At 47.8% G+C, this 25,465-nt stretch overlaps 1 protein-coding gene across 5 annotated transcripts in view; it reads right to left on the reverse strand.

Moving 5' to 3' along the window:
* LOC138498119 (leukocyte cell-derived chemotaxin-2-like) overlaps positions 1–25,465 on the reverse strand; it is a 430,369-nt gene that overhangs the window by 196,014 nt on the left and 208,890 nt on the right. For 4 of the 5 annotated variants that reach the window (XR_011278697.1, XM_069621983.1, XM_069621981.1 and 1 more), the window contains one exon: positions 10,466–10,579. The exons of the other annotated variant lie outside the window; for it this stretch is intronic. Coding sequence is in view for 3 of the 4 variants with exons in the window: in XM_069621983.1 (XP_069478084.1) it covers positions 10,466–10,579 (114 nt within the window). In the remaining variant the exon portion in view is untranslated. The remainder of the gene's footprint in view (positions 1–10,465; positions 10,580–25,465) is intronic. 5 annotated transcript variants of the gene reach the window in all.

Below are 25,465 nucleotides of genomic sequence, written 5' to 3' on the forward strand. Positions count from 1 at the left end.
ACCATAATCAGAACACTTGGAGTCAGTCCTGGCGCCTCTGGTGCCAGGCTCATTATCAGGAATAGGACAAGTAGCAGTCATGGGTCTAAACCCAACATGGAGGCCTGTAACACAGTTATGTTCCTAGAACTGGACTATGCAGACCAGTGTTTTGGGTGTGGTCGAGGCCTTCAGGTGTGGCTGGCTACATAAGCCACACCCAGGCTGGAACACACACTTCGCGCTATTCTGCACTCCTGCAGCGTAACGCTCACCGTGTCCAGCTCCTGCTTACCTGTTTATCTCCGGCCCGATCCTAAAGCCATCGATCTGGATTTTATCACCGATCTGGAAGAAACAAGAACAACATTACTAACAACATTTACCCGAGTACGCAGAGGATCCTGAAACCATACCGCACTTCACTCGCTCGCCACCCTGAAACCTCACTGCATTCTGCAAAGGTGGTAGAAACAAGAACAGAATTACTAAAAACACTTACCTGGTAAGCAGGTAAGCAGTGGATCCTGGAATCATTCCGTTCTTTGCTCGCTCGCCACTCTGGAACATCACAGCAACCTGTACGGGTGAGAAAGAGGAGAGAGAACACAGGTTAGCAAAATCCATAAATCCAATACAGCGCTGTGCTCTGCGCATCAACATTTACCTGTAATATTCACCGCCCGGCGCTGCAAGTTCATTTTCATCCGGCGCCTTGTCAAGAACTCTAACTGCAACCATCCCTGCGGAGACAAAAGACATTATTAGAGAGACTGCCTAGTCACAAAAGACATCGAAAAGAAGGACAAAAACGGTGGGAGGAGAAAGGTACAGATTAGAAACTGAAAAGAAACAACTCACCTAAAGACAGCAAGAAGAGTCGGAGTCACAGCCGGTCTGGACCCGATACATGGGCCCACGGACCAGTGAAGAAACTAGATCCAACGGAACACCCGCATTCACAACGCACTCTTGCACAGAGAAGCAGGAGGGAGAGCTCTACGCATATAAACCCAAGGTGAAATATAACCCCAGGGGAAGGGGATTCGGGATCAGAGGGAGGTGGGAGTTTCACCCACCGTGGACCTAAACCTAATTACTCCATTCTCCTGTCACAGGCGCTACCCCCCACCAGGCAAATAACGAAGCAGAGAAAGCCTGAAATAGTGCGCAGTCGCCCATCCAGCATTGTGTGGCGCCCCCGTAGATACCAGGTGAGCGTAAATCAGGAGGAGGTTGACTGTGGGCACGATGAGGTGATGGCTGTGAGCATGAGGGGATGATGACTGAGCATGAGGATGTAATGACCATGGGAATGAGGAGGTAATGACTGTGAGCATGAGGAGGCAGAGACTGTGAGCATGTGGAGGTAATGACTGTGAGCATGAGGAGGTAACGGTTGCGAGCATGAGGATGTAGTGACTGTGAGCATGAGGAGGTAGTGACTGCGAGAAGGAGGTGGTAATGACCACGAGCATGAGTTGGCAATGACTGTGAGCATGCAGAGGCAGTGACTGTGAGAATTAGGTGGTAATTACTGCAAGCATGAGGAGGTAGTGACTGCGAGCATGAGGAAGTAGTGACTGCAAGCATGAGGGGGTAATGTCTGCGAGCATGGGAAGGTAATGACTGCGAGCATGAGGCAGTAATGACTGTGAGCATGAGGAGGTAGTGATTGCGAGCATAAGGCAGTAATGACTGTGAGCATGAGGAGATAGTGACTACGAGAAGGAGGTGGTAATGACTACAAGCATGAGTTGGTATTGACTGCGAGCATGAGGAGGTAATGGCTGAGAGCATGGGGAGGTAAGGACTGTGAGCAATAGGAGGTAATGGGTATGAGTATGAGGCAGAAATGACTGTGAGCATGAGGGGGTAGTGACTGCGAGCATAAGGCAGGAATGACTGTGAACATGAGGAGGTCATGCCTGCGAGCATGAGACCGTAATGACTGTGAGCATGAGGAGGTAGTGACTGCGAGCATAAGGCAGGAATGACTGAGCATGAGGAGGTCATGCCTGCGAGCATAAGCAGGAATGACTGAGCATGAGGAGGTAGTGGCTGTGAGCATAAGGAGGTTGTGACTGCAAGCATAAAGCAGGAGTGACTGCGAGCATAAAGCAGGAATGACTGTAAGCATGAGGAGGTAGTGACTGCGACCATAAGGCAGGAATGACTGTGAGCATGAGGAAGCAGTGACTGTGAGCATGAGGAGGTAGTGACTGCGAGCATAAGACAGGAATGACTGTGAGCATGAGGAGGTAATGCCTGCGAGCATAAGGCAGGAATGACTGTGAGCATGAGGAATCAGTGCCTGTTAGAATGAGGAGGTAGCGACTGTGAACATGAGGAGGTAGTGACTGTTAGAATGAGGAGGTATCGACTGTGAGCATGAAAAAGTGGTGACTGTGAGCATGAGGAGGTAGTGACTGTGAGCATGAGGGAGTAGAGACTGTGAGCATGAGGACGTAGTGACTGTGAGCATGAGGGGGTTCAAACTGTGAGCATGAGGAAGTAGTGACTGTGAGCATGATGAGGTAGTGATTGTGAGCATGAGGGGGTTGAAACTGAGCATAAGGAGGTAGTGACTGTGAGCATGAGGAGGTAGTCACTGAGTATGAGGGGTAGAGATTGTGAGCATGAGGAGGTAGTGACTGTGAACATGAGGATTTAGTGACTGTGAACATGAGTATGTAGTGACTGTGAACATGAGGAGGTAGTGACTGTGAGCATGAGTGGGTATAGACTGAGCATGAGGAAGTAGTGACTGTGAGCATGAGGGGGTAGAGACTGTGAGCATGAGGAGGTAGTGACTGCGAGCATGAGGTGGTAGTGACTGTGAGCATGAGGAGGTAGTGACTGTGAGCATGAGGAGGTAGTGACTGTGAGCATGAGGAGGTAGTGACTGTGAGCATGAGGGGGTAGAGACTGTGAGCATGAGGGGGTAGAGACTGTGAGCATAAGGGGGTAGAGACTATGAGCATGAGGAAGTAGTAACTGTGAGCACGAGGAGGTAGTGATTGTGAGCATGAGGAGGTAGTGACTGAGCATGGGTAGGTGGTGACTGTGAGGATGAAGAGGTAGCATGATGACGTAGTGACTGTGAGCATGAGGAGTTAGTGACTGTGAGGATGAGGAGGAAGCATGAGGAGGTAGTGACTGTGAGCATGAGGAGGTAGTGACTGTGAGCATTAGGTGGTGGAGACTGTGAGCATGAGGAAGTAGTGACTGCGAGCATGAGGCAGTAATGACTGAGCATGAGGAAGTAGTGACTGTGAACATGAGGAAGGAATGACTGTGAACATGAGGAGGTAGTGACTGTGAGCATGAGGAGGTATTGACTGCAAGAATGAGGCAGTAATGACTGTAAACATGAGGCAGTAGTGACTGCAAGCATGAGGAAATAATGACTGTGAACATGTGGAAGGAATGACTGTGAGCATGAGGAGGTAGAATGATGAGGTGGTGGCTTTGCAATGTCTGTGAGCATGAGGAGGTAGTGACTGCGAGCATAAGGATGTAGGCCAGTGTGGATGCCAATGCCGGGCTCCAGATCCTCTGCCATGGCTATATTTGTATCTATGTCCAGCCCATCTCTGGCTATTGTTTGTTAGAAAGGCGTGTGTGGGTATCATCTCTGGCTAGTGTTCCTTAGGAAGGCATGTGTGGGTATCATGTCTGGCTAGTGTTTCGTAGGAAGGCGTCTGTGGGTATCATGTCTGGCTAGTGTTTCTTAGGAAGGCTTGTGTGGGTATCATGTCTGGCTAGTGTTTCTTAAGAAGGCGTGTGTGGGTATCATTTCTGGCTAGTGTTTCCTAGGAAGGCGTGTGCGGGTATCATGTCTGGCTAGTGTTTCTTAGGAAGGCGTGTGTGGGTTTCATCCCTGGCTAGTGTTTCTTAGGAAGGTGTGTGTGGGTATCATCTCTGGTTAGTGTTTCTTAGGAAGGCGTGTGCGAATATCATGTCTGGCTAGTGTTTCTTAGGAAGGCGTGTGCGAATATCATGTCTGGCTAGTGTTTCTTAGGAAGGCGTGTGTGGGTATCATGTCTGGCCAGTGTTCCTTAGGAAGGCATGTGTGGGTATCATGTCTGGCTAATGTTTCGTAGGAAGGCGTCTGTGGGTATCATGTCTGGCTAGTGTTTCTTAGGAAGGCGTGTGTGGGTATCATGTCTGGCTAGTGTTTCTTAGTAAGGTGTGTGTGGGTATCATGTCTGGCTAGTGTTCCTTAGGAAGGCGTGTGTTGGTATTGTCTCTGGCTAGTGTTTGTTAGGAAGGCGTGTGTGGGTATCATGTCTGGCTAGTATTTCTTAGGAAGGCGTGTGTGGGTATCATCTCTGACTAGTGTTTCTTAGGAAGGCGTGTGTGGGTATCATGTCTGGCCACTGTTCCTTGGGAAGGTGTGTGTGGGTATCATGTCTGGCTAGTGTTTTGTAGGAAGGCATCTGTGGGTATCATGTCTGGCTAGTGTTTCTTAGGAAGGCGTGTGTGGGTATCATGTCTGGCTAGTGTTTCTTAGGAAGGTGTGTGTGGGTATCATGTCTGGCTAGTGTTCCTTAGGAAGGCGTGTGTTGGTATCGTCTCTGGCTAGTGTTTGTTAGGAAGGCGTGTGTGGGTATCATGTCTGGCCAGTGTTCCTTGGGAAGGCGTGTGTGGGTATCATGTCTGGCTAATGTTTCGTAGGAAGGCGTCTGTGGGTATCATGTCTGGCTAGTGTTTCTTAGGAAGGCGTGTGTGGGTATCATGTCTGGCTAGTGTTTCTTAGGAAGGTGTGTGTGGGTATCATGTCTGGCTAGTGTTCCTTAGGAAGGCGTGTGTTGGTATTGTCTCTGGCTAGTGTTTGTTAGGAAGGCGTGTGTGGGTATCATGTCTGGCTAGTATTTCTTAGGAAGGCGTGTGTGGGTATCATCTCTGACTAGTGTTTCTTAGGAAGGCGTGTGTGGGTATCATGTCTGGCCAGTGTTCCTTGGGAAGGTGTGTGTGGGTATCATGTCTGGCTAGTGTTTTGTAGGAAGGCGTCTGTGGGTATCATGTCTGGCTAGTGTTTCCTAGGAAGGCGTGTGTGGGTATCATGTCTGGCTAGTGTTCCTTAGGAAGGCGTGTGTTGGTATCGTCTCTGGCTAGTGTTTGTTAGGAAGGCGTGTGTGGGTATCATGTCTGGCTAGTGTTTCTTAGGAAGGCATGTGTGGGTATCATGTCTGGCTAGTGTTCCTTAGGAAGGCGTGTGTTGGTATTGTCTCTGGCTAGTGTTTGTTAGGAAGGCGTGTGTGGGTATCATGTCTGGCTAGTATTTCTTAGGAAGGCGTGTGTGGGTATCATCTCTGACTAGTGTTTCTTAGGAAGGCGTGTGTGGGTATCATGTCTGGCCACTGTTCCTTGGGAAGGTGTGTGTGGGTATCATGTCTGGCTAGTGTTTTGTAGGAAGGCGTCTGTGGGTATCATGTCTGGCTAGTGTTTCTTAGGAAGGCGTGTGTGGGTATCATGTCTGGCTAGTGTTTCTTAGGAAGGTGTGTGTGGGTATCATGTCTGGCTAGTGTTCCTTAGGAAGGCGTGTGTTGGTATCGTCTCTGGCTAGTGTTTGTTAGGAAGGCGTGTGTGGGTATCATGTCTGGCCAGTGTTCCTTGGGAAGGCGTGTGTGGGTATCATGTCTGGCTAATGTTTCGTAGGAAGGCGTCTGTGGGTATCATGTCTGGCTAGTGTTTCTTAGGAAGGCGTGTGTGGGTATCATGTCTGGCTAGTGTTTCTTAGGAAGGTGTGTGTGGGTATCATGTCTGGCTAGTGTTCCTTAGGAAGGCGTGTGTTGGTATTGTCTCTGGCTAGTGTTTGTTAGGAAGGCGTGTGTGGGTATCATGTCTGGCTAGTATTTCTTAGGAAGGCGTGTGTGGGTATCATCTCTGACTAGTGTTTCTTAGGAAGGCGTGTGTGGGTATCATGTCTGGCCAGTGTTCCTTGGGAAGGTGTGTGTGGGTATCATGTCTGGCTAGTGTTTTGTAGGAAGGCGTCTGTGGGTATCATGTCTGGCTAGTGTTTCCTAGGAAGGCGTGTGTGGGTATCATGTCTGGCTAGTGTTCCTTAGGAAGGCGTGTGTTGGTATCGTCTCTGGCTAGTGTTTGTTAGGAAGGCGTGTGTGGGTATCATGTCTGGCTAGTGTTTCTTAGGAAGGCATGTGTGGGTATCATCTCTGACTAGTGTTTCTTAGGAAGGCGTGTGTGGGTATCATGCCTGGCTAGTGTTTCTTAGGAAGGCGTGTGTGGGTATCATATCTGGCTAGTGTTTCTTAGGAAGGCTTGTGTGGGTATCATGTCTGGCTAGTGTTTCTTAGGAAGGCGTGTGTGGGTTTCATCCCTGGCTAGTGTTTCTTAGGAAGGTGTGTGTGGGTATCATGTCTGGCTAGTGTTTCTTAGGAAGGCATGTGTGGGTATCATGTCTGGCTAGTGTTTCTTAGGAAGGCGTGTATGGGTATCATCTCTGGCTAGTGTTTCTTAGGAAGGCATGTGTGGATATCATGTCTGGCTAGTGTTTGTTAGGAAGGCGTGTGTGGGTATCATGTCTGGCTAGTGTTTGTTAGGAAGGCGTGTGTGGGTATCATGTCTGGCTAGTGTTTGTTAGGAAGGCGTGTGTGGGTATCATCTCTGGCTAGTGTTTCTTAGGAAGGCGTGCGTTGGTATCGTCTCTGGCTAGTGTTTGTTAGGAAGGTGTGTGTGGGTATCATATCTGGCTAGTGTTTCTTAGGAAGGCGTATGTGGGTATCATGTCTGGCTAGTGTTTCTTAGGAAGGCATGTGTGGGTATCATGTCTGGCTAGTGTTTCTTAGGAAGGTGTGTGTGGGTATCATGTCTGGCTAGTTGTTTTAGGAAGGCGTATGTGGGTATCATCTCTGGCTAGTGTTTCTTAGGAAGGCGTGTGTGCGTATCATGTCTGGCTAGTGTTTCTTAGGAAGGTGTGTGTGGGTATCATGTCTGGCTAGTGTTTCTTAGGAAGGCATGTGTGGGTATCATGTCTGGCTAGTGTTTCGTAGGAAGGCGTGTGTGGGTATCATGTCTGGCTAGTGTTTCGTAGGAAGGCATGTGTTGGTATAATCTCTGGCTAGTGTTTGTTAGGAAGGCGTGTGTGGGTATCATGTCTGGCTAGTGTTTTTTAGGAGGGCCTGTGTGGGTATCATGTCTGGCTAGTGTTTCTTAGGAAGGTGTGTGTGGGTATCATGTCTGGCAAGTGTTTCTTAGGAAGGTGTGTGGGGGTATCATGTGTGGCTCGTGTTTCTTAGGAAGGCATGTGTGGGTATCATCCCTGGCTAGTGTTTCTTAGGAAGGCGTGTGTGAGTATCAACTCTGACTAGTGTTTCTTAGGAAGGTGTGTGTGGGTATTGTGTCTGGCTAGTGTTTGTTAGGAAGGCGTGTGTGGGAATCATATCTGGTGCTGCGCGCCCTCCTGGACATGCTGTTTGATGGCCTTTTCTCTGTCATGCTTGGTCTGCCTCCTGCTCCTTCTGCATAGCTGTAACACACAGTGTGGGTAAACATGGTAGTGCATTGCTATGTGCTCTGGAGGCCTCCTGTGTGATGTATGTGTTTGTCTGCGGCAATGTTGGTCTTTTATAGTGGCCTACTGATAAGGCTCACCTCGTGGCGCTAGATTATTGTTTAATTTACCCTTGGCCAGAGCTGAAATTGTGCTGGAGTTCCAGGCATTCAGAATCCAGCAACATTTGTGATCTCATATCCCAGATATGTGAAACCAAAAACCCATGCTGACACATAACACAGCACCCGCAGTGATCAGCTGTTCCCAGGGCTGGGTTACATTCAGCTTCTGTCGCTTTGTTCACATTAAAGTGCAATTAATGTTGCATGGCTACAGACAAGGCTATCAATTGTGAGTTTTTACTGTGCTTTGTATTTGTATTTGTTTATTATTTATATCGCACACCGAACTCTGAGGGAACTGGGCGCTGGAAAAGACTTGTGAGTTACATACATGGTAATCTATGGCAGTGCAGTTGAGGTTGGCAGGACCTGTGGTTACAGAAGGTCTGGAGGCATGCAGCAATTATAACAAGGACAGGGCAGAAGTGCAATCAATGAGGCAACAGAGTAAGAGTTTGGGGTAAGCAGGGGTGGTTATAGGGAGGCTTGTTGTTCAGCCAGTCCTTGATTCCGGATTTGAAAGCCAGGAGGGATGGTTCTTGTCTGAGAGCAGTGGGTATGAAATTCCAGCGATTGGCTGCTTGGACAGGGAACCTTGCCCTCCATCAGTTTTTATGCTGAACATGGGTACTGTTAGGCAGAGAGAAAGGGTAGATCGGGTGGTGTGGGCTGACTGGTGTAAACAGACTATATCAGAGAGATATTTGGGTGCTGTGTTCGCAAGGCACTTGTGTGTAATTACTACAGTGTGGAGAGTGAGTCTGTCGCGAACTGATAGCCAGTTGACGTTGCGCCTGAGAGTAGATATGTGACTGGATCTGGGTAAACTGAGTGCTGCTCTTAATGAGTTATTTTGCAGAACCTGATGTCTGTTTAAGTTAAGTTCAGAGGAGCCTAGAAAGAGTGTGTTGCAGTAGTCTATTTTGGAATGTGCTAGCGCTCTCGCAAGTGTTAGGCAACTGATGGTAGACAGGTAGGCTTTACAGCTGTAGATTAGTTTATTAGTATAGGCTGTGGAGGATGCTATCGCACTAACCTGTTTCTTGACGGACAGTGTAGCGTTGAGATCCCCAGTATTTTATTTCCTTACAGACCTTGATTGGGTTGCCGTCAATGTGGAAGGTAGTGTACCTATAGTCAAGCTTGTTTAGACGTGCCTGCGTGCCGACAAATGTGAGTTGGCTTGTGTTCTGACCTTACGTTTTCATTTTTGATTTGATTTCATGATGGCACATGCTTCCCTGGCAGAATGACACATTGAGTTTATATACATTAGCTAAATCAGAAGCAAGATGCCAGTTTTCTTTTGGATCATATTCCTGTATGTGAGCAATTCATGTGCATGTGGTGTTGGTTATGGAAGAAACACTCTTGGTGGTTGTAAAGGATAATGTAAATGTTATTGTTATTTTTGGCGTTTCAGGTGTGACTTTCCACGGTTTGTATCTTGATTTCCAAGGAAATATCACACTAGGTATGTTTAATGAAGTATGTATGTGAGGATAAGCATTTTAAACCTTGTTTTTTGGTTAAGGATAAAATAATAAATCTTTTGATTTAAGTATTTTTATATGCAGAAACCTTGGAGATAATTGATCATCACGAATGGTGCGCAGGCTCAATCCACCCAGGATTACTAGTTGCCACGTTTAGGAGCTAGGTTTAGATTAGCTTGCTCGCAAATCATTAATGATATTTTTTCTTCCACCCTTCCCCCCCTTCTGTTCCCTCCATCCTATGTCTATTAACTTTTGTGTGTATTATTTCCAAACAATTGTGTTGTGTTTCTTGGTTCGCCAAATGTAATCACTGTGCTGATCTTGTTGATCTTAAAATTGAACATGACTTTATGCATTTGTTAACGACTTCAGCCTTGAAAAAGACCTACAATAGTCGAAACATGTGTTGGCTGAGATATAATTACTCGATTGGGGTAGTTTTTAAATAATTTCTAAAAACAGCAATAAAATGCTAACATCAGGAATATTTGTGGGCCTTTGAAAGTATGAGCACACTTGGACCAGAACTCTTCTGTATCTAAAGTGTAATTAATGCTGCATGACTACAGATTTAAGACAGGGAAATAATGCAACAATCGTACTCTTTGCTCTCAGCCTATTCTTATAATGTTTTATATGCTGTCTGCTTGTTTCATTTTTTGATTTGTGCGCATTTAATTTGCGTCAGTTCTAGAAAGTGGAGTGTTATTTTATTCTGGTGTACACCATTTACAAGCAAATCAATGCTTGCTATGAATCTACTCCTAACCCCACCCCCATCGTTCTCACCTGGCACCCCTGTTAATACCATAGTATTTTTTCCATTTGTCCATGGTTTATATTTTGCTCACTACTTCTTTTCTATCTTTATTTCTGTATTACTGTAGGTGTCAATCTCAAATGTAAAAGAAACATATTGATAAAATGCAGGTATAGCATTTTCGGATCAGGGTTGAAAGACTGAGGTAGAAATGTTCGAGGGAGAAAAGACAGAAGATTATTTTTCCGAAACAACCTTCTGTCTTTTCTCCCCCGAACATTTCCGACTTGACCCACACTTTTCGGCAGTTCTGAATTTTCAAACGCCCGAAATTCAGCCAAATCACACATTCGGGCTTTTCAACTCGGTCATTTTGGCCGATTCCATATTTTCCCCAATTAATATATTTGTTCTTATAACTTTGTTTTATTTATACTAAGAATGGGGGTGCCAGAGGAAAGAGCATGCTAAGGTACCTCTATATTGGAGTAAAATTAAGATACTAATAAGAAAACACAACATCGCTAGATAAGAAAACAAATATTCAGGATTATGGCACACACAGATGTGTGTTCAACTTGAGTACCTGTTGGGACACAGTCACTAATGGCATTCTGGTCTTTTGTCGACCCAGTAGGGTAAAGGGTGTCTGCAGTACTTGGTTGGGCTTCACTGCTATACTGATTTCCAGTAGTAGGACCTGCAAAATACAAACCAAAGACACACATACATGTGAGTACTCAGTTCAGACTACCAACTCATATCTTGGTGAAGTTCACACAACCCTACCCAACTTTAACTGAGCACGACTAAACAGTACCTACAGTTCTGAATAACTGAATTGACTGATGGGTCAGACCACCAAGCAAAATGATCTGTGGCTCAAAAGTGTTTCTTCATTTTATGAAGTTGTTCTAGTTTTGCAGATTAGGTCATCGATGCATGTCTTGCATCAGTGAATGATCCACGTGTTTTGTACAATTCATGGGCCTGACCAGATTGAAGAGTGGCTCGGCTTCCATCCTGAGGCATTTCTCAAACACACAACTCAATACAAGACACATAATCAACTAGTGTATGTTTCTAAGGTTTCAACACAAAGACATGAATTCAAGAGATGCATTTTGAAACAGTAGGAAATCCTCAGGATTGATGATAGGGTCAAACATCTGTTCAGGGATAATCCCCTTTTTCCATACACCAGAGCACCTAATCTTAGAGATCAGTTAGTCAAGGCTAACATGCACAAATATCAGTTGTAAGGAGCGAGCGGTTGTGTACTTTTCCATGTTTACAGTGTACAAACTTAAATTTTGATGCCAAGGGGAATGTCATCTACCACCCTCAGTATAGGGGAAAAGATCAAACATTTGCACTTTGCTACATACAATATTGTTAACAATATTTAAACCATCAGGTGCCCCTGTGGACTTTACTATGTGGGCCAAAGATGGAGACCAGCTAAATTGCACCGGAATTACCATAGATCCAGTATCTGTACGAGGAAAAAAACTCAGCAGTAGCATGTCACTTCATTGAACAACATCACCAGATTTCACAGATTCGCTTCCAGATTGTGGAAGTTGTAACCACAAGGCCCCATGGTGACTTGAAGAACATTTTGGACAGAAGAGAGACTTTTTGGATAGACAAATTGGACGCTCTAATCCCAGGCAGTCTCAATGAGGAGTTTAAGTTTATATGCTACCTATGATCACTTAGTGATCCTTTTGCGTTTTACAAATTCTTGTAGATCGGGTTGAAATAAGGGACAAAACCCACTTTTGCTTATGAGAACTGGCTATAAACCAAATGTCAAGAAATCTGGTGCAAATCTGATGATTGGGTTTTATTTAACTGTACCTTTAACGCTTTCTCCTTGTCATCTATATTTGTCTAATCGTTATATTATGAGGTTTGTTTTTTTTTCGTTCACATTTACCCACGGGATGGTTGTGTGTGTGTGTGTGTGTATATATATGAACATTGTTTAGATTCTTATCGATGACCACTTGGACATAGCATGATTTTCAAAGGTTTTGCTCTTTATCACTTTTATTTATAATATGCCTTAACACGATAGCCTTGAGTGTATTTGTATGTCACTCTAGGGAGGGATAGTCTTTTACAGCATCATACCTGGCGGATTTCACTCACAACTAGCTTCCTTATTCATATGTAATCTGTTATTGGACATGTGTTAACAACAGTGTCATCTTTCATTTTCCTATGTACCTCATTGCGTGATCATGCAGTAAAACTCGCAAACACAGTTTGCTAACATTTAGGAATAGGCTGTACATTTTATAATATTGGATGTAGTACTTTTACACGTTTCACTTGACTCGTATATTTTGCTGCATAACGCATCTGTTCCGTTATTATAACTCATAACGCTGGGCCTGTATGGCCGCCAACGCTGGCTGTGAGACGTACGTAATGATGTCACATGCCGTGATGCCATCACATTCAGCGGTACGCTGAGGTTCGCAGCCTTTCAGAGACTTTTTTGTTTTTGTTTTAAAGATTTTTATTAATTTTCATACCAAACAACAATACAAACCAAACACGCAGTGCATTTTACAACAGTTCAATTGTCAGTTACTTAATCATGGTCACTGCTCCCCCCCTCCCACCCTCCTCATGAGCCTATTTATACCTCACACTCTGTATTTGCTGCCTGTGGCGGGGTCTCGCTTCCCGTGGATTCTGTCAGGTCTTGCATTGTTCCAAATAATTCTGCTATTAATGATCTCCATGACATCAAGGTTCCCGCTTCTTCCTCCCCCCCTGCGTTACTCGCCGCTTGCATACCATAGTTTCAGCCTCCACCCATTTCTGCAACTCCTTCCACCACACCTCTACCCGCGGCTTGTGACACGTTTTCCATCCCATGGCAATCCTTCTTTTAGCAAGCACATATGCTAAATCTTTCAGTTTCCCAACATGTTTAAGTTTCTGTGATCTGGGGCGCCCTCCCAGCAAACAGGCCCAGGCTGTGTCTATGATGATCGTAACCCCCTTTTCCGCTAGTTTCTGTGCCACTTCACCCCAGAAACACCCGATTACTGGACATGACCAAAACATGTGTGTCATGTCAGCTTTTTCCTCGTCGCATTTGGGACATGCCTGTCGTCCAGCATTTTGCAAACCTGGATATTCTCAAAGGAGTCATGTATGCTCTGTGGGTTACATACAATTGTATTTGTTTTAATCTCGCATTCCTTGACACCTTCTTGTGGTATCCTAGGGCACGTTCCCACATCCCATCCTCTATCGGGGCTCCCACTTCCTCTTCCCAGTCTAATCTCAATTGTGTCAGCTCCTTCCCGACCTTAGTCATCACCATCTCATACAGTCTAGAAATCTCATGCCCCCCTTCCGATATATCATATATTGTCCCCATGATAGCATCTGGTTCTTCTTCCAATACTGTTTCAGGCCACGTTTTCCGAATTCTTTGTACCATTCTATGATATGTGATATATTGGCCTGTATGTAGCCCCGTTTCTTCCCCAAGCACTTCGAAATCCTTAATGGTTCCCTCTTGCCACATGTCCCCTAACATTACCAACCCCACCGATTCCCAGTGAGCCCTGATAATCACCCTCAGCTGCATATCTTCCCCCGCCAATGCAACCAGCGGTACTTGCGGGGAGCATGGGAATGGGTCCTCCATCATCCGGCATGCCCTACGCCACATCTTCCACCCAAGCATCATCATTTTTGGACGCCCTCTCATTTCTGACTCAGGCAGCCAGATCAACTCTTTCAAGTGAAATGGGGCGCAATCCTGCCCGAACAACCGTAATTCCGGGGTCACTTCATCTGAGAGCCATTTGGCCACATATTGCAGCTGGCTCGCCACATATAAACCTCGAAATTAGGCAGTTTGATCCCCCCTTTTTCATAAAAGTTCTGTAACTTCCATAGCGCCACTCTGTTTCGGGTGCCTTGCCACAGGAAGTCCCTGCACATACTGTTTAGTTTAGCAAAGAACTTCTTGGGTATCATGTATGAGATATTACTAAAGTAATGCAGGAGCCTAGGTAGGACCACCATCTTTAGCATCGCAACTCGTCCCATCATTGCTAGGGGCAACTTCACCCAGAAATTCATACATTTCTCGATTTTCACAATAGCTACCTCGGTGTTATGCTTATGTTCCTCTTCTACTGTGTGGTACACGTCTATCCCAAGGTATCGGAAAGAGCTTACCGCCCATGGTATTTGCAGCACCGGTAACCGTCCCACAGGGGTTCCCTTATAGCTGCCCAGCGGAAAAATGCTAGATTTCTGAGGATTCACCGCTATCCCGGACAGCCGCTCATACCTCTCCATCACCTCCAGGATGTACTGGAGATTTTCTTCCGGGTACCTCAAGTATAGTAGCAAATCATCCGCATATAAGGATATCAGGTGTCGTTCCCCCCCTACCTCAATACCTATCATATCATATTGTTGCCTGAGGTATATTGCAAGGGGCTCCAGGGCTAGAATATAAACCATCGGGGACCTATGCCCTGCCTGGTGCCTCTACTAAGTTGCCATCTTTCGGATATCACTGATCCCGTGCGAACTCTGGCTAGCGGCTCACTATATAGCAGCTTCGCCCACATAATGTAGCCGGGCCCTATCCCATACCCCTCCAGGGCCGCCAGCAACCACGGCCACTTGACCGAGTAGAAAGCTTTTACCGCGTCTAAAGACACAATCGCCGTTTCACCTTCGGTCTTACTACCACATTCGACCACCCGTTGGAGTCACCTGTGATGATGGGTTATGTTCCTCATCGGGACACAGCCCGTCTGGTCAGGGTGTACTAATTTATCAATTATTCTTCACAATCTATTTGCTAGGACAGCCGTCAATATTTTGCTGTCCTGGTTCAGCATCGACAAAGGTCAGTAAGAGCCACAGCTATGCCCTGGTTTGTTAGGTTTGGGAAGCGGTACTATGACCGCCTCTCTGAGTGATTCCGGCAATTGTCCCACCTCAAACGCCTCATTAAGCATTTCTAACATCGGGGGGAGCACTTCCTCTATATATACCTTATAAAATTCACTCGGGAACCCATCCGCCCCCGGGTCTTACTGGTAGGCAACTGCCTCACCACTTCTTCTAACTCCTCCAAAGTGATTGGTGCATCCAGCTCCTCCCTCTCCTCTCCACTTATCTTGGGCAGTCCTATATCTTCTAGTGTTTCCGTTATCTCCTCATTGCTGCAGCCCTCCACATCCCCATATAGCATCTTATAATAATCCGCAAACTCCTTGTTAACTCCTTCTTGTGTATCTGCTACCCCACCATCTTCCCTCGTTATCGTTCTGATCGGGGGTCTGGGAGTTTCACTCTTATATAGCCATGCTAAGAGCCGTCCTGTTTTATCCCCTCCCGCATGCTGTCTCTCTATATATTTTTTGTAGTTGAGGTTGCAGAGCCTTTCCCAGTGTTCCGCACATTCCTGCTGCAGCTTAAGTGCCCGCTCCATGTCTACGCTTCCACCCTTTAATGCTCTTTCCAGTTCCCCTTCTGTTCTTTGCAGGTCAGCCAGGAACCCACCTTGCAGGCCCTTTGATTTTGCTATGGCAAACCCCCGCATCACTACCTTGAAGGCTTCCCACAATGTACCCGCCGAGTCAACGCTACCCATGTTCACCTCAAAGTAGTTAGTGATCTCTACCCTTATATCTTCCCTAAAGACTGGGTCCCTGAGCGCCTCTGCTCGGAGGCGCCACGTCGGAATCCGTGCTCTCGGGGGGCAATATTGCAACCCGCGAACCAGTGGCGAGTGATCCGAGAGGGCCCTCGCCTTATACTCTATCTGAGTAATCTCTGTAATTACATCCGACGTGGCAAAGACATAGTCCAGCCTTGTATGTAGCTGTTGCGGGGCGGAGTAGTGCGAATATTGCATTTCCTGGGGGAATTTTGTTCTCCACACATCTGCCAGGCCAAAGTCATCTAACAGTGTCCGCAACGCTTTAGCCGCTGGGGCGGGTCTATGAATCTTGCCATCCGATCTATCTACCTTGGGGTTCATTACACAGTTAAAGTCCCCGCCCCAGATCACCGCACTACCCACACACATACTAAGGTTGGTGCACAGAGTTCTAAAATATGCTGTCATGTTTTGGTTGGGGGCATATGTACTTACAATACTTATCTCCTTATTCTCCACCAGTCCCCTCAATATGACCATCCGCCCGCCCGTCTCCGCCACCCAAGTAAGTACCCCTCTAGCGTAGGCAGAGTATGACGAGCCCACCACAACCCCTTTCCATTTCTTCACCACCGTCTCCATCTTTTCTCGTGTCAGGTGCGTCTCCTGCAACAGTGCAATATCTATCTTCTGCCTTTGCAGATACAGCATGACCTTCTTCCTTTTCAAATAACTATTCAGACCCCTGACATTCCACGTAATTATTTTAAGATCGGCCATGGCTCGATAAAGATCCTCCTTCTTCCCACCAGCCGATCCCTCTCGCCCGCGCAATACAGGTCCAGCCATACAGCTCTTCTATGTAGGCTCATGTTCAAACTTAAACTCCCGACAACTACATACACACCAAACTCCCCCTTCCCCTCCCCTCGCCCCTCCCTACCCTTCCCCAACCACACCCTCCCCAACTGTTGCCCAGCTCCATCCCTTCTCAGGGGTGGGTTGCTTCCATCCCGTTGCTCCTATTTTCAATTTTATTACGCTTCATGTTAACATTATGCAGCTCCTACATGCATTTTATCCACTATATTCCAGTCCGTGCGGAGCACAAGGCCCGATGACTACACAATGTCCATCCGGTCTCACTTTTCCCCCCATAACAGGGCCACCATCCCACTTACCCCCTCAATGTCCATGACACCGGCGCCTCAGTTGTCATTCTCCTGACAATCTCGATCTGCCTCTTGGTCTGGGCAACCCTGCAGTTCCAGCCATGACCCCACCTGCTCCAGTGTGTCAAAGAAAAGCGCTCTGCTCTTATGCAGCACCTTCAGCTTCGCCGGGTACAGGAGCATATACTTAATGCCAGCTGCACGCAGCCTCCTCTTGACGGCCACGTAGCTATACCTCTGCCTCTGCACCAGCATCGTGTAGTCCGGGTATGCCGTGATGTTGGTCGATGCTTTCTCTATTGTCCCGCCCTTACGGAAATATTCCAGGATCTTCTCTCTGTCTTTATAGTTCAAGATCCTCGCAATTATCGGTCTCGGAGGGGCCCCCGGTCGTGGTTTCCTCATCAGGGCGCGATGCGCTCGTTCCACTGTGAACCCCTGTGAGAGCTTATCTGCTCCTATCTCCTGGAGGATCATGTTCTCCACATAGTTAGTGGGGTCCTGGCCTTCTTCCCCCTCCGGCAGGCCAACCACCCGTATGTTATTTCTCCTCGCCCTTCCTTCCGCTTCTTCCACACGATTTTCGAGATTGGCAACCTGCTGTTTTAGCACATGGACCTCTTTTGAGTTATTTGTGCTGACCTCCGTATTGGTCTTCACTGCGCTTTCCAGACCACTCGTTCTCTCCGCCAGCGCCCTAACGTCTTGTCGCAGAAGGGTGAGTTTAGTTCCTACCGCATCAATTTTGTTCTCTAGGGCTGTCCGCAGGTCCGCCATTGCTGAGCCCCATTTGGTGCCCATCTCCGATATGGCTGCCAGGATCTGATGCTTGTCCCCTTCTGGGGCTTCCTCCGCGGGAGTCACGACCGTGCCTTGCGCCAATGTTGTAGGGGTCCTTTGCGCTTTTGCGAAGACCTCCATTGTCGGTTGTTTGGTCTTGGTTCTTAGCCTTTTAGCCGACATAGCGCCACCCTTCTTACGTGTCTAGATCTAATTATGCGCTGTTGTTGAGGCACTTCCAGGTTCTCAAGTCGTTGGGGTTGTAATCCTCCAACTTGTGTTTTTGCTACGGCGCGTTCAATAGCTTCCAGGTGGATTGTATCCTCCCACGTATATTCAACATATACAATCCTTGTTGGCGCATATAATGCAGGCAGAGTTTGGGTGCACCTCTGAGGTTACGTTAGGCACGCTCACTAACTGGCCATTAGTCCATATTTTGTAGCCCCCCTGTGCGACATCGAAGGATACAATAGTGCTCAATTGCACTGGTCGTTTGCAGCCTGCCCGTTCGTTCTCCTACAACCTTGCAAATGCATCCACGTGAGACTGTCCTTGAGCACAGTCTGCTGTTATGCGCCCTGTGCCTCCTCCGACTTGCGCATACGTCAATGATCGATCGCGGGCCTGTTCTTTAGCATAGCCTGCGGCGGCAGCCCTTCGTGTGCAAGTCGGCTCTGCAGAGCCTGCTAGCACAGCTGTTCGCGGCAGGCAACGCTCCCCACGGACGTTTCCGACCCGCACCGTGGGTCACAGTGTACGTGCGGCTCTTCGTGCCACAGGGCCCGGCTGCTCCTCTTACCTCCGGCACCGCCCGACGCTCACACAATCTTCCCATATCTGCTTCTACGTGTTCCATGCCCACGGGCACAGCGTTATCTGTGTGTTGCGGTCCCTTCTCATCCGCAGGCGTATCCTAGCAGACACACACGCTCGAGGAGCCCCCGGTAGATGACCAGAGCTCCAGCTGCGCCCGCAGAGGTCCTTCGTTCCCGCAGCCGTGTCCTAGTAGATTAGTCAGCAACTGTAGCCATTGGCTGGGGCAGCTGCTCCATTACGGGGATGCGCCCCTCGGGATCCCTTTGTTCTCGGCCGCCGCCATCTTAGTGTTCATCTTGCGGCTGGCTTCAGGAAACAAAGTATCCATTCGCCCACTCCAAAGCGCTGGGCGCGCCGTCAGCCTGCATACGTTCTGCTCGCTGCCTTCACACGCCTTCTCCAATGTTTGAAGTTGCATTTAGGTGAAAGAAATGTACATTTCTACGTCGGATGAGTTCGCCGGATCACAGAGCTCACGGAGCTCACAGCCTATTCCATGGCTGCCTAGCCACGCCCCCAGCCTTTCAGAGGAGTAGGTTGCACAGCCGAGGTCCGCCGCTGACCTCGTCTAAAGGGTACAGGTGCTGTTTTAAGCAAGTCCTAATCTCTTTTGGTTGTGTTTTTCTGGTTGTATGTTATTGCATTGGCAAGAATGTGTGATTTATCTTCTCATTTTCTCTTAATTACCTTTTTCCCTTCTCTCTTCCATGACATGATTTTGTAGATCTGCCCTGATGACGGATTTATGTCTGAAATGCATTGGCAAACATTATGAATCTTTTCAAAAAAGGTAGCAGGCGTCCCTATCCAGGAAGAACATGGCATGATAACCTGTTCTGTAGTTTTTTCCCACTTTGAGAGTTTGCAGCCATCACTTTTTGCTCACTGTACCTTTCACAGATGGGAAATATCCATTTGCACATCAGTCTTTCTCCCACCCACATGGGCAGTGCAGTATCGAAATGCTGTGGCAATTCCCTTCTGAACAAGAGTACCAACAGCAACCACATACACGTGTTTCAGCCTTGTTGGGCCTCATCAGTGAGGTGGAGCTATGCTTCTCTGAGCACAGTGAGCATGAGGTCCATGCCTGGGATCCCCCAGGTAACGTAGGGTGACCAACCCCAAGTTGCTTGCAAAAATACAAAAAAGGTAACAGGGACCCCTCTCTAGAAAGAACATGGCATGATAACCTGTTCTGAGATGAGAGTTTGCAGCACACGCTTTTTGCTCACTGTACCTTTCACAGATGGGAAATAACCATTTGCATATCAGTCTTTACCCCGCCCACATGGGCAGTCCAGCACCGAAATGCTATGGCAATTCCCTTCTAAACAAGAGTACCAACAGCAACCCCATACACGTGTTGCAGCCTTGTTGGGCCTCATCATTGAGGGGGCGCTGTGCCTCTCTGAGCACAGTGAGCAGGGGGTCCATGGCCCAGGTAACTCAGGGTGACCAATCCCAAGGTCCTTACAAAATCTTTTAAAAAAGGTAGCAGGCGCCCCTCTCCAGAAAGAACATGGCATGATAACCTGTTCTGTGTTTTTTCCCCTCAAAAGCGATGGCTGTGGACTCTCAAAGTGGGAAAAAACCACAGAACAGGTTATCATGCCATGTTCTTTCTGCAGAGGGGTGCCCGTTTGAAAAACGTTATGAATCTGTTTGCCTCGCACTTTACTGTTGTGTTTTTTTGAACCTGTTATTGAATCATCTTATATATTGGCAGCCTTTTCTTTGTTGGGCTATGATTTAAAAGATTCCACCATCCAGATACAAAGTGGTTAAATTCAAAGTGAACCCATGTTCATGGTGGTCTTGGTTGGCAGCACCAAGGGTGTTCCCGCAGTGACAGCAATATTTTAGTAGAACGTCCTTGAACCAGGGGCGCATTCTCTGCAGTACACCTTACTTTTTCCACTGATTATATATCAGTGTTTTGTGATTCTTTCGAATTCCCCCTTTTTTATATATCTTATTTCCAAAGTGTGGTGCCCACCACTGATCTCAATCTATTTGTCAAACACTGCCATCCTTTCCTCTCCCTGCCACATGCCAGCCCTCAGGGACCATTCATGCCTCGCTGCCCAGGTCAAAGTCAAAGAGATTAGCTCCGAATCAGGGGAATAGTGGACCTCCTGGTGAAGAAAGCTCCGAATCAGGGGGGATAGTGGACTTCCTGCTGAAAAAAGCTCAGAATCAGGGGGATAGTGGACCTCCTGGTGAAGAAAGCTCTGAATCAGTGGGATAGTGGACCTCCTGGTGAGGAAAGCTCCGAATCAGGGGGGATAGTGGACTTGCTGCTGAAAAAAGCTCAGAATCAGGGGGATAGTGGACCTCCTGGTGAAGAAAGCTCAGAATCGGGGGGGATAGTGGACTTCCTGCTGAAAAAAGCTCCGAATCAGGGGGATAGTGGACCTCCTGGTGAAGAAAGCTCCGAATCAGGGGGATAGTGGACCTCCTGGTGAAGAAAGCTCCGAATCGGGGGGATAGTGGACCTCCTGGTGAAGAAATCTCTGAATCAGGGGGGATAGTGGACCTCCTGCTGAAAAAAGCTCAGAATCAGGGGGATAGTGGACCTCCTGGTGAAGAAAGCTCTGAATCAGGGGGGATAGTGGACTTCCTGCTGAAAAAAGCCCAGAATCAGGGGGATAGTTGACCTCCTGGTGAAGAAAGCTCCGAATCGGGGGGATAGTGGACCTCCTGGTGAAGAAAGCTCTGAATCAGGGGGGATAGTGGACCTCCTGCTGAAAAAAGCACAGAATCAGGGGGATAGTGGACCTCCTGGTGAAGAAAGCTCCGAATCGGGGGGATAGTGGACCTCCTGGTGAAGAAATCTCTGAATCAGGGGGATAGTGGACCTCCTGGTGAAGAAAGCTCCGAATCAGGGGGATAGTGGACCTCCTGGTGAAGAAAGCTCTGAATCAGGGGGATAGTGGACTTCCTGCTGAAAAAAGCTCAGAATCAGGGGGATAGTGGACCTCCTGGTGAAGAAAGCTCCGAATCGGGGGGGATAGTGGACTTCCTGCTGAAAAAAGCTCAGAATCAGGGGGATAGTGGACCTCCTGGTGAAGAAAGCTCCGAATCGGGGGGATAGTGGACCTCCTGGTGAAGAAAGCTCTGAATCAGGGGGGATAGTGGACCTCCTGCTGAAAAAAGCTCAGAATCAGGGGGATAGTGGACCTCCTGGTGAAGAAAGCTCCGAATCGGGGGGATAGTGGACCTCCTGGTGAAGAAATCTCTGAATCAGGGGGATAGTGGACCTCCTGGTGAAGAAAGCTCAGAATCAGGGGGATAGTGGACCTCCTGGTGAAGAAAGCTCCGAATCAGGGGGTTAGTGGACCTACCTCCTGGTGAAGAAAGCTCAGAATCAGGGGGATAGTGGACAACCTGGTGAAGAAAGCTCTGAATCAGGGGGATAGTGGACCTCCTGGTGAAGAAAGCTCTGAATCAGGGGGGGGGTAGTGGACCTCCTGGTGAAGAAAGATCCGAATCAGGGGGGGTAGTGCACCTCCTGGTGAAGAAAGTTATCAAGAAAGTCAGAGGGGTCAATGGATCTAGTTCATTATTATTCTGGGAGGCAAGATATCAGAGAAGTTGAGGCTGGTGCTAGCTTTCAAGCGCCTGAACCTTCATGAAGTCACACAGCATGTGAGAATGGTAAGTCTTCAGGGGGGCTATTGCCCTTATCCGGGTGGGGGATTTCGTGGCTTCCTTGGACTTACACGGTGCGTACTTCCATGTGCCAATCGGGAAGGAATAGTAGACATTCTTGAAGTTCACAGGGGCGGGGGGCGGTTTGGAGAGTACTGCTATGGATTGAAAACTGTCCCTTGAGTGTTCACTCAAGAGGGATTCATATAGTACCACTGAGTGTTCAGGGCAGCGTCACACACTGTTGTTCCGCCAAGTGGAGGAAACTTGCAAAATACTGAGAAGACTCACCTGACTCCATTGCAGGACCTTACAGGGGCACACTTTTGGGCTTCAACTGAGATAATGATGCTACCAGAAGAGAGTCCATTGAGGTTGCAATCAGTCTATACAAATTTAATGAGAAAGCGTCAAGGAAAATGTTCCTGCAAGTACAGGGACACATGACAGCATGTGTTCTTGCTGTGCCATGGGGAAGGTTTCACATGGGACCACATCGTTCCCACCTTTACAATCACTGGGACCCAGAGAGCCAGGAATGTGAACCACTCATCTCGGTGACCGATGATTTGAGAGAAATCGTGCAGTGGTGGCTGAGAAGAGGCAACTTTGCTGAAGGGTTTCCACTTACATCAGCACTCACAGATCATTATTACTGCAGACGCCAGCAGCATAGGCTGGGAGTCAACAGTGGAAGGAGCGCAGCAACAGGACTTGTGGAACTCTGTGGAGTCGGCCCGCTCATGAAACTGGAGAGAGTTGGAAGAAACCCTCATGGCGCTGGTGGCATTTCAGACTATCATTCAAGGGAGGGCTCCCAGCTGCTGCAAGGATCAAATTCAAGAGCCTCTGCATCGTCCACAAGGCTTTCTGGGCCTGGGGACCTCATTACATACAACGTTCCCTCCCCAAATACCTCCCTGTTAGAGTCCTTCGGTCCTCTAGCTCTAACTCTCTGCAGATCAAATGATTCTCCAAGCAGAGAGGGGGAGGGGGTAGATCTCTTTCTTCGGCAGGTGCCTCCGTCTGGAACTGCCTTCCTGCTCCTCTTCATCCTTAGCTGGATTTCCTTAAATTCCAGAAGCTTCTCAAGACTTTCCTTTTCTTCTCCTTCCCTCTTCCCTCCCTTGCTGATATCCATCTGCTATTGTGACTGGTTGCCTGTGTCCCTTATGAGTCTAAATAAGGCCAGGCCCTCTTCAACCAGTCTTCCCCTACACCCCCCCCCCCCACCAGCACTTGCCCTCGGGCACCCTTCCCTACCGGACTACTATTCTCGTCCACTATCTCCCTCGCACTAGTTGACTCTGCCCCTGTTTTCCCCCAGCACTTGCTCAGCCCCTGGCACTTCCTCATCTTCTCCCTATCCCCTCCCACAATCCCCCACCCCCATTACACTTCTTGTTACTGCACTTGCACAATCTGAATGTCTCAAGGCCTTGTAGGACCGTTATTGTTGTCTTTCTCCTCTGCTCCCCTCTCCTTTTTTCATCTTGTGGCGCCTGCAAACACTTTATGCTGTATAGGCGCCATACAAATGTTCAATAAATAAATAGAGAGAACCGGTAGGCGAGTGATTCAAATGAGCTTGTTCTGGGAGAGGGGATGATGGAGCATGGCCAATCGCGCCAGTGGATGTTTGCCACTCCGCCTCCTACCCTTCCTGGCCGGTCGGCATGCTGGACGCAGTAGCCTTGGGGTAGGAGGATGGGGTAAACCATGTTTCAGTGATGAACAGGGCATCATGGTTGTACGAGATGAGGTTCAGTGATCTCTACAGCGTGAGCGACTGCTGAGTGAGCATTGATCAACATGAGAAGGCGTGTGCATGTGGTCCGTGGGTGTTGGATGGGGGCAAGGGCAAGATTGATGAGGTTCACTAGGGAAGCTTGCCAGGACTGCCCAGGGCACTTTGCCATTCGGACCCTAGTGAGAGTGGGGATGGGCTGTGGAGGGAGGAGACACATGATGTCTTTTGGTGAGTAACAGTAGTAGCGATTAGTTTGTAGGTAAAACGCAGGATAGCGGTTCAGGACATTGGCCATATTCGGCACGAACAGACACAAACAGGTGAGGTCCTTGTCTTCACAAGTCCTTTGCTGAGGATGCCAGTGATGAGGACGCCAAAAGAGGAGTGATTAGATAGGTGGGCGGAGCAATTGAGTGGCAGGTCCAGGTCATGTGACCAGCAGACTACTCAATGCTGTTTTCATGGAGCTGGCCTAGAGTCCTTAAGTAGGGGCTTGGTAGCTATCACCTCTACAAGAGGGCTGGGATGGATTGGACTAGCTTATTGAGGGTTCACTTACTGGTGGTACAGTCAAAAACCTTATTTCTTAGGTGTGATTAAGCTTTTGTCCCTAAGGCAGGTCCAAGTTTTTCCAATCTCGGGACATTTTTCTTCCTGCGCTTTGTCCAAATCCTTCCCCTCCAGAGGAGGAAAGGTGGAACAAACTATACGTAAAAAGATTGGCATTGTCATACCGCCTAGTCCGGAAAATCTGATAGTTTGTCACATTTGTCAGCTAGGACAAAAGGCTGCAGTCCCATACATCGGAAGGTGGATTTGTGAAACAGTCTCTATAGCAGAGGAATCGTTGAGGGTGCCCCTGCTTTCTGCGGCTCAGGCTAGAACACCAAGGGGAATGTCAACGTCATGGGCTGAGGTGCAAGCAGGGCTCATACAGGGGGTGTGTAGGGCTTCAACGCAGGCAGATCCTTACACTTCCTCTAGTCACTATCGTTCGACTGACAATGGGTGGGTGCGTCTGGCACAGGTTTTCGTATGGCGGGTGCTCAGTAAGCAGTCATCATAAACTGCAGGCATGAAATACATTGGTGATGGTAGCACGGCCCAAATGATGTGCCCAGCATGTGTGTTGGTCTGAGCTCTTTTTGGTTGCCATCTCATTGGGACGGGCCGCACTTCAACTCAAGCTTTGGTATGCCTCACAAGTAAGGAGAGGACATGGCTCCTGCCCTTCCGAGGGAGAAATGTGTCCATGGGAGGGGTAGATGAGTAACTAAGGCATGCTGGGAAATCAGGTAATGTATACCTTCAATAAGGAGATGGCTCAAGCATGAAAACAGACAAATGGGATTTAAATGGGTTCCTGCTGGAAAGGCAGGTGCCACACACGTAAATACTGTAACGAGGAAGAGCAGGAGTAAGAGTCATGAAGATTACCGGTAAGTATTTCGCAGATGATTTGCTGGGGGTTGGTGCAAACTTTGTCTGCCTAGTGAAGCAAGAAAACTAGGGAAGCATTTCAGCCGATGGGTTACTTAAGACACTGCTTATCTATTTTTTACTGTAATGTATCAGTTTGATTTGGATCTGTTTTTTAATGATGCTTTTATTTACTGATGTATTTATTTATTTGAATTCTAGATGCGTTGGACCTTTCCTTTGCTGCCATTCTTTTTATTTGATAACATAATAAACAAATAAGCACATGCAGAATTTAGAGGTGAGTGACATATCAATAATATGACACCC

This window comes from Ambystoma mexicanum, chromosome 5q, assembly GCF_040938575.1.
Source record: "Ambystoma mexicanum isolate Mex_15411 chromosome 5q, UKY_AmexF1_1, whole genome shotgun sequence".
Classification (NCBI taxonomy): domain Eukaryota; kingdom Metazoa; phylum Chordata; class Amphibia; order Caudata; family Ambystomatidae; genus Ambystoma; species Ambystoma mexicanum.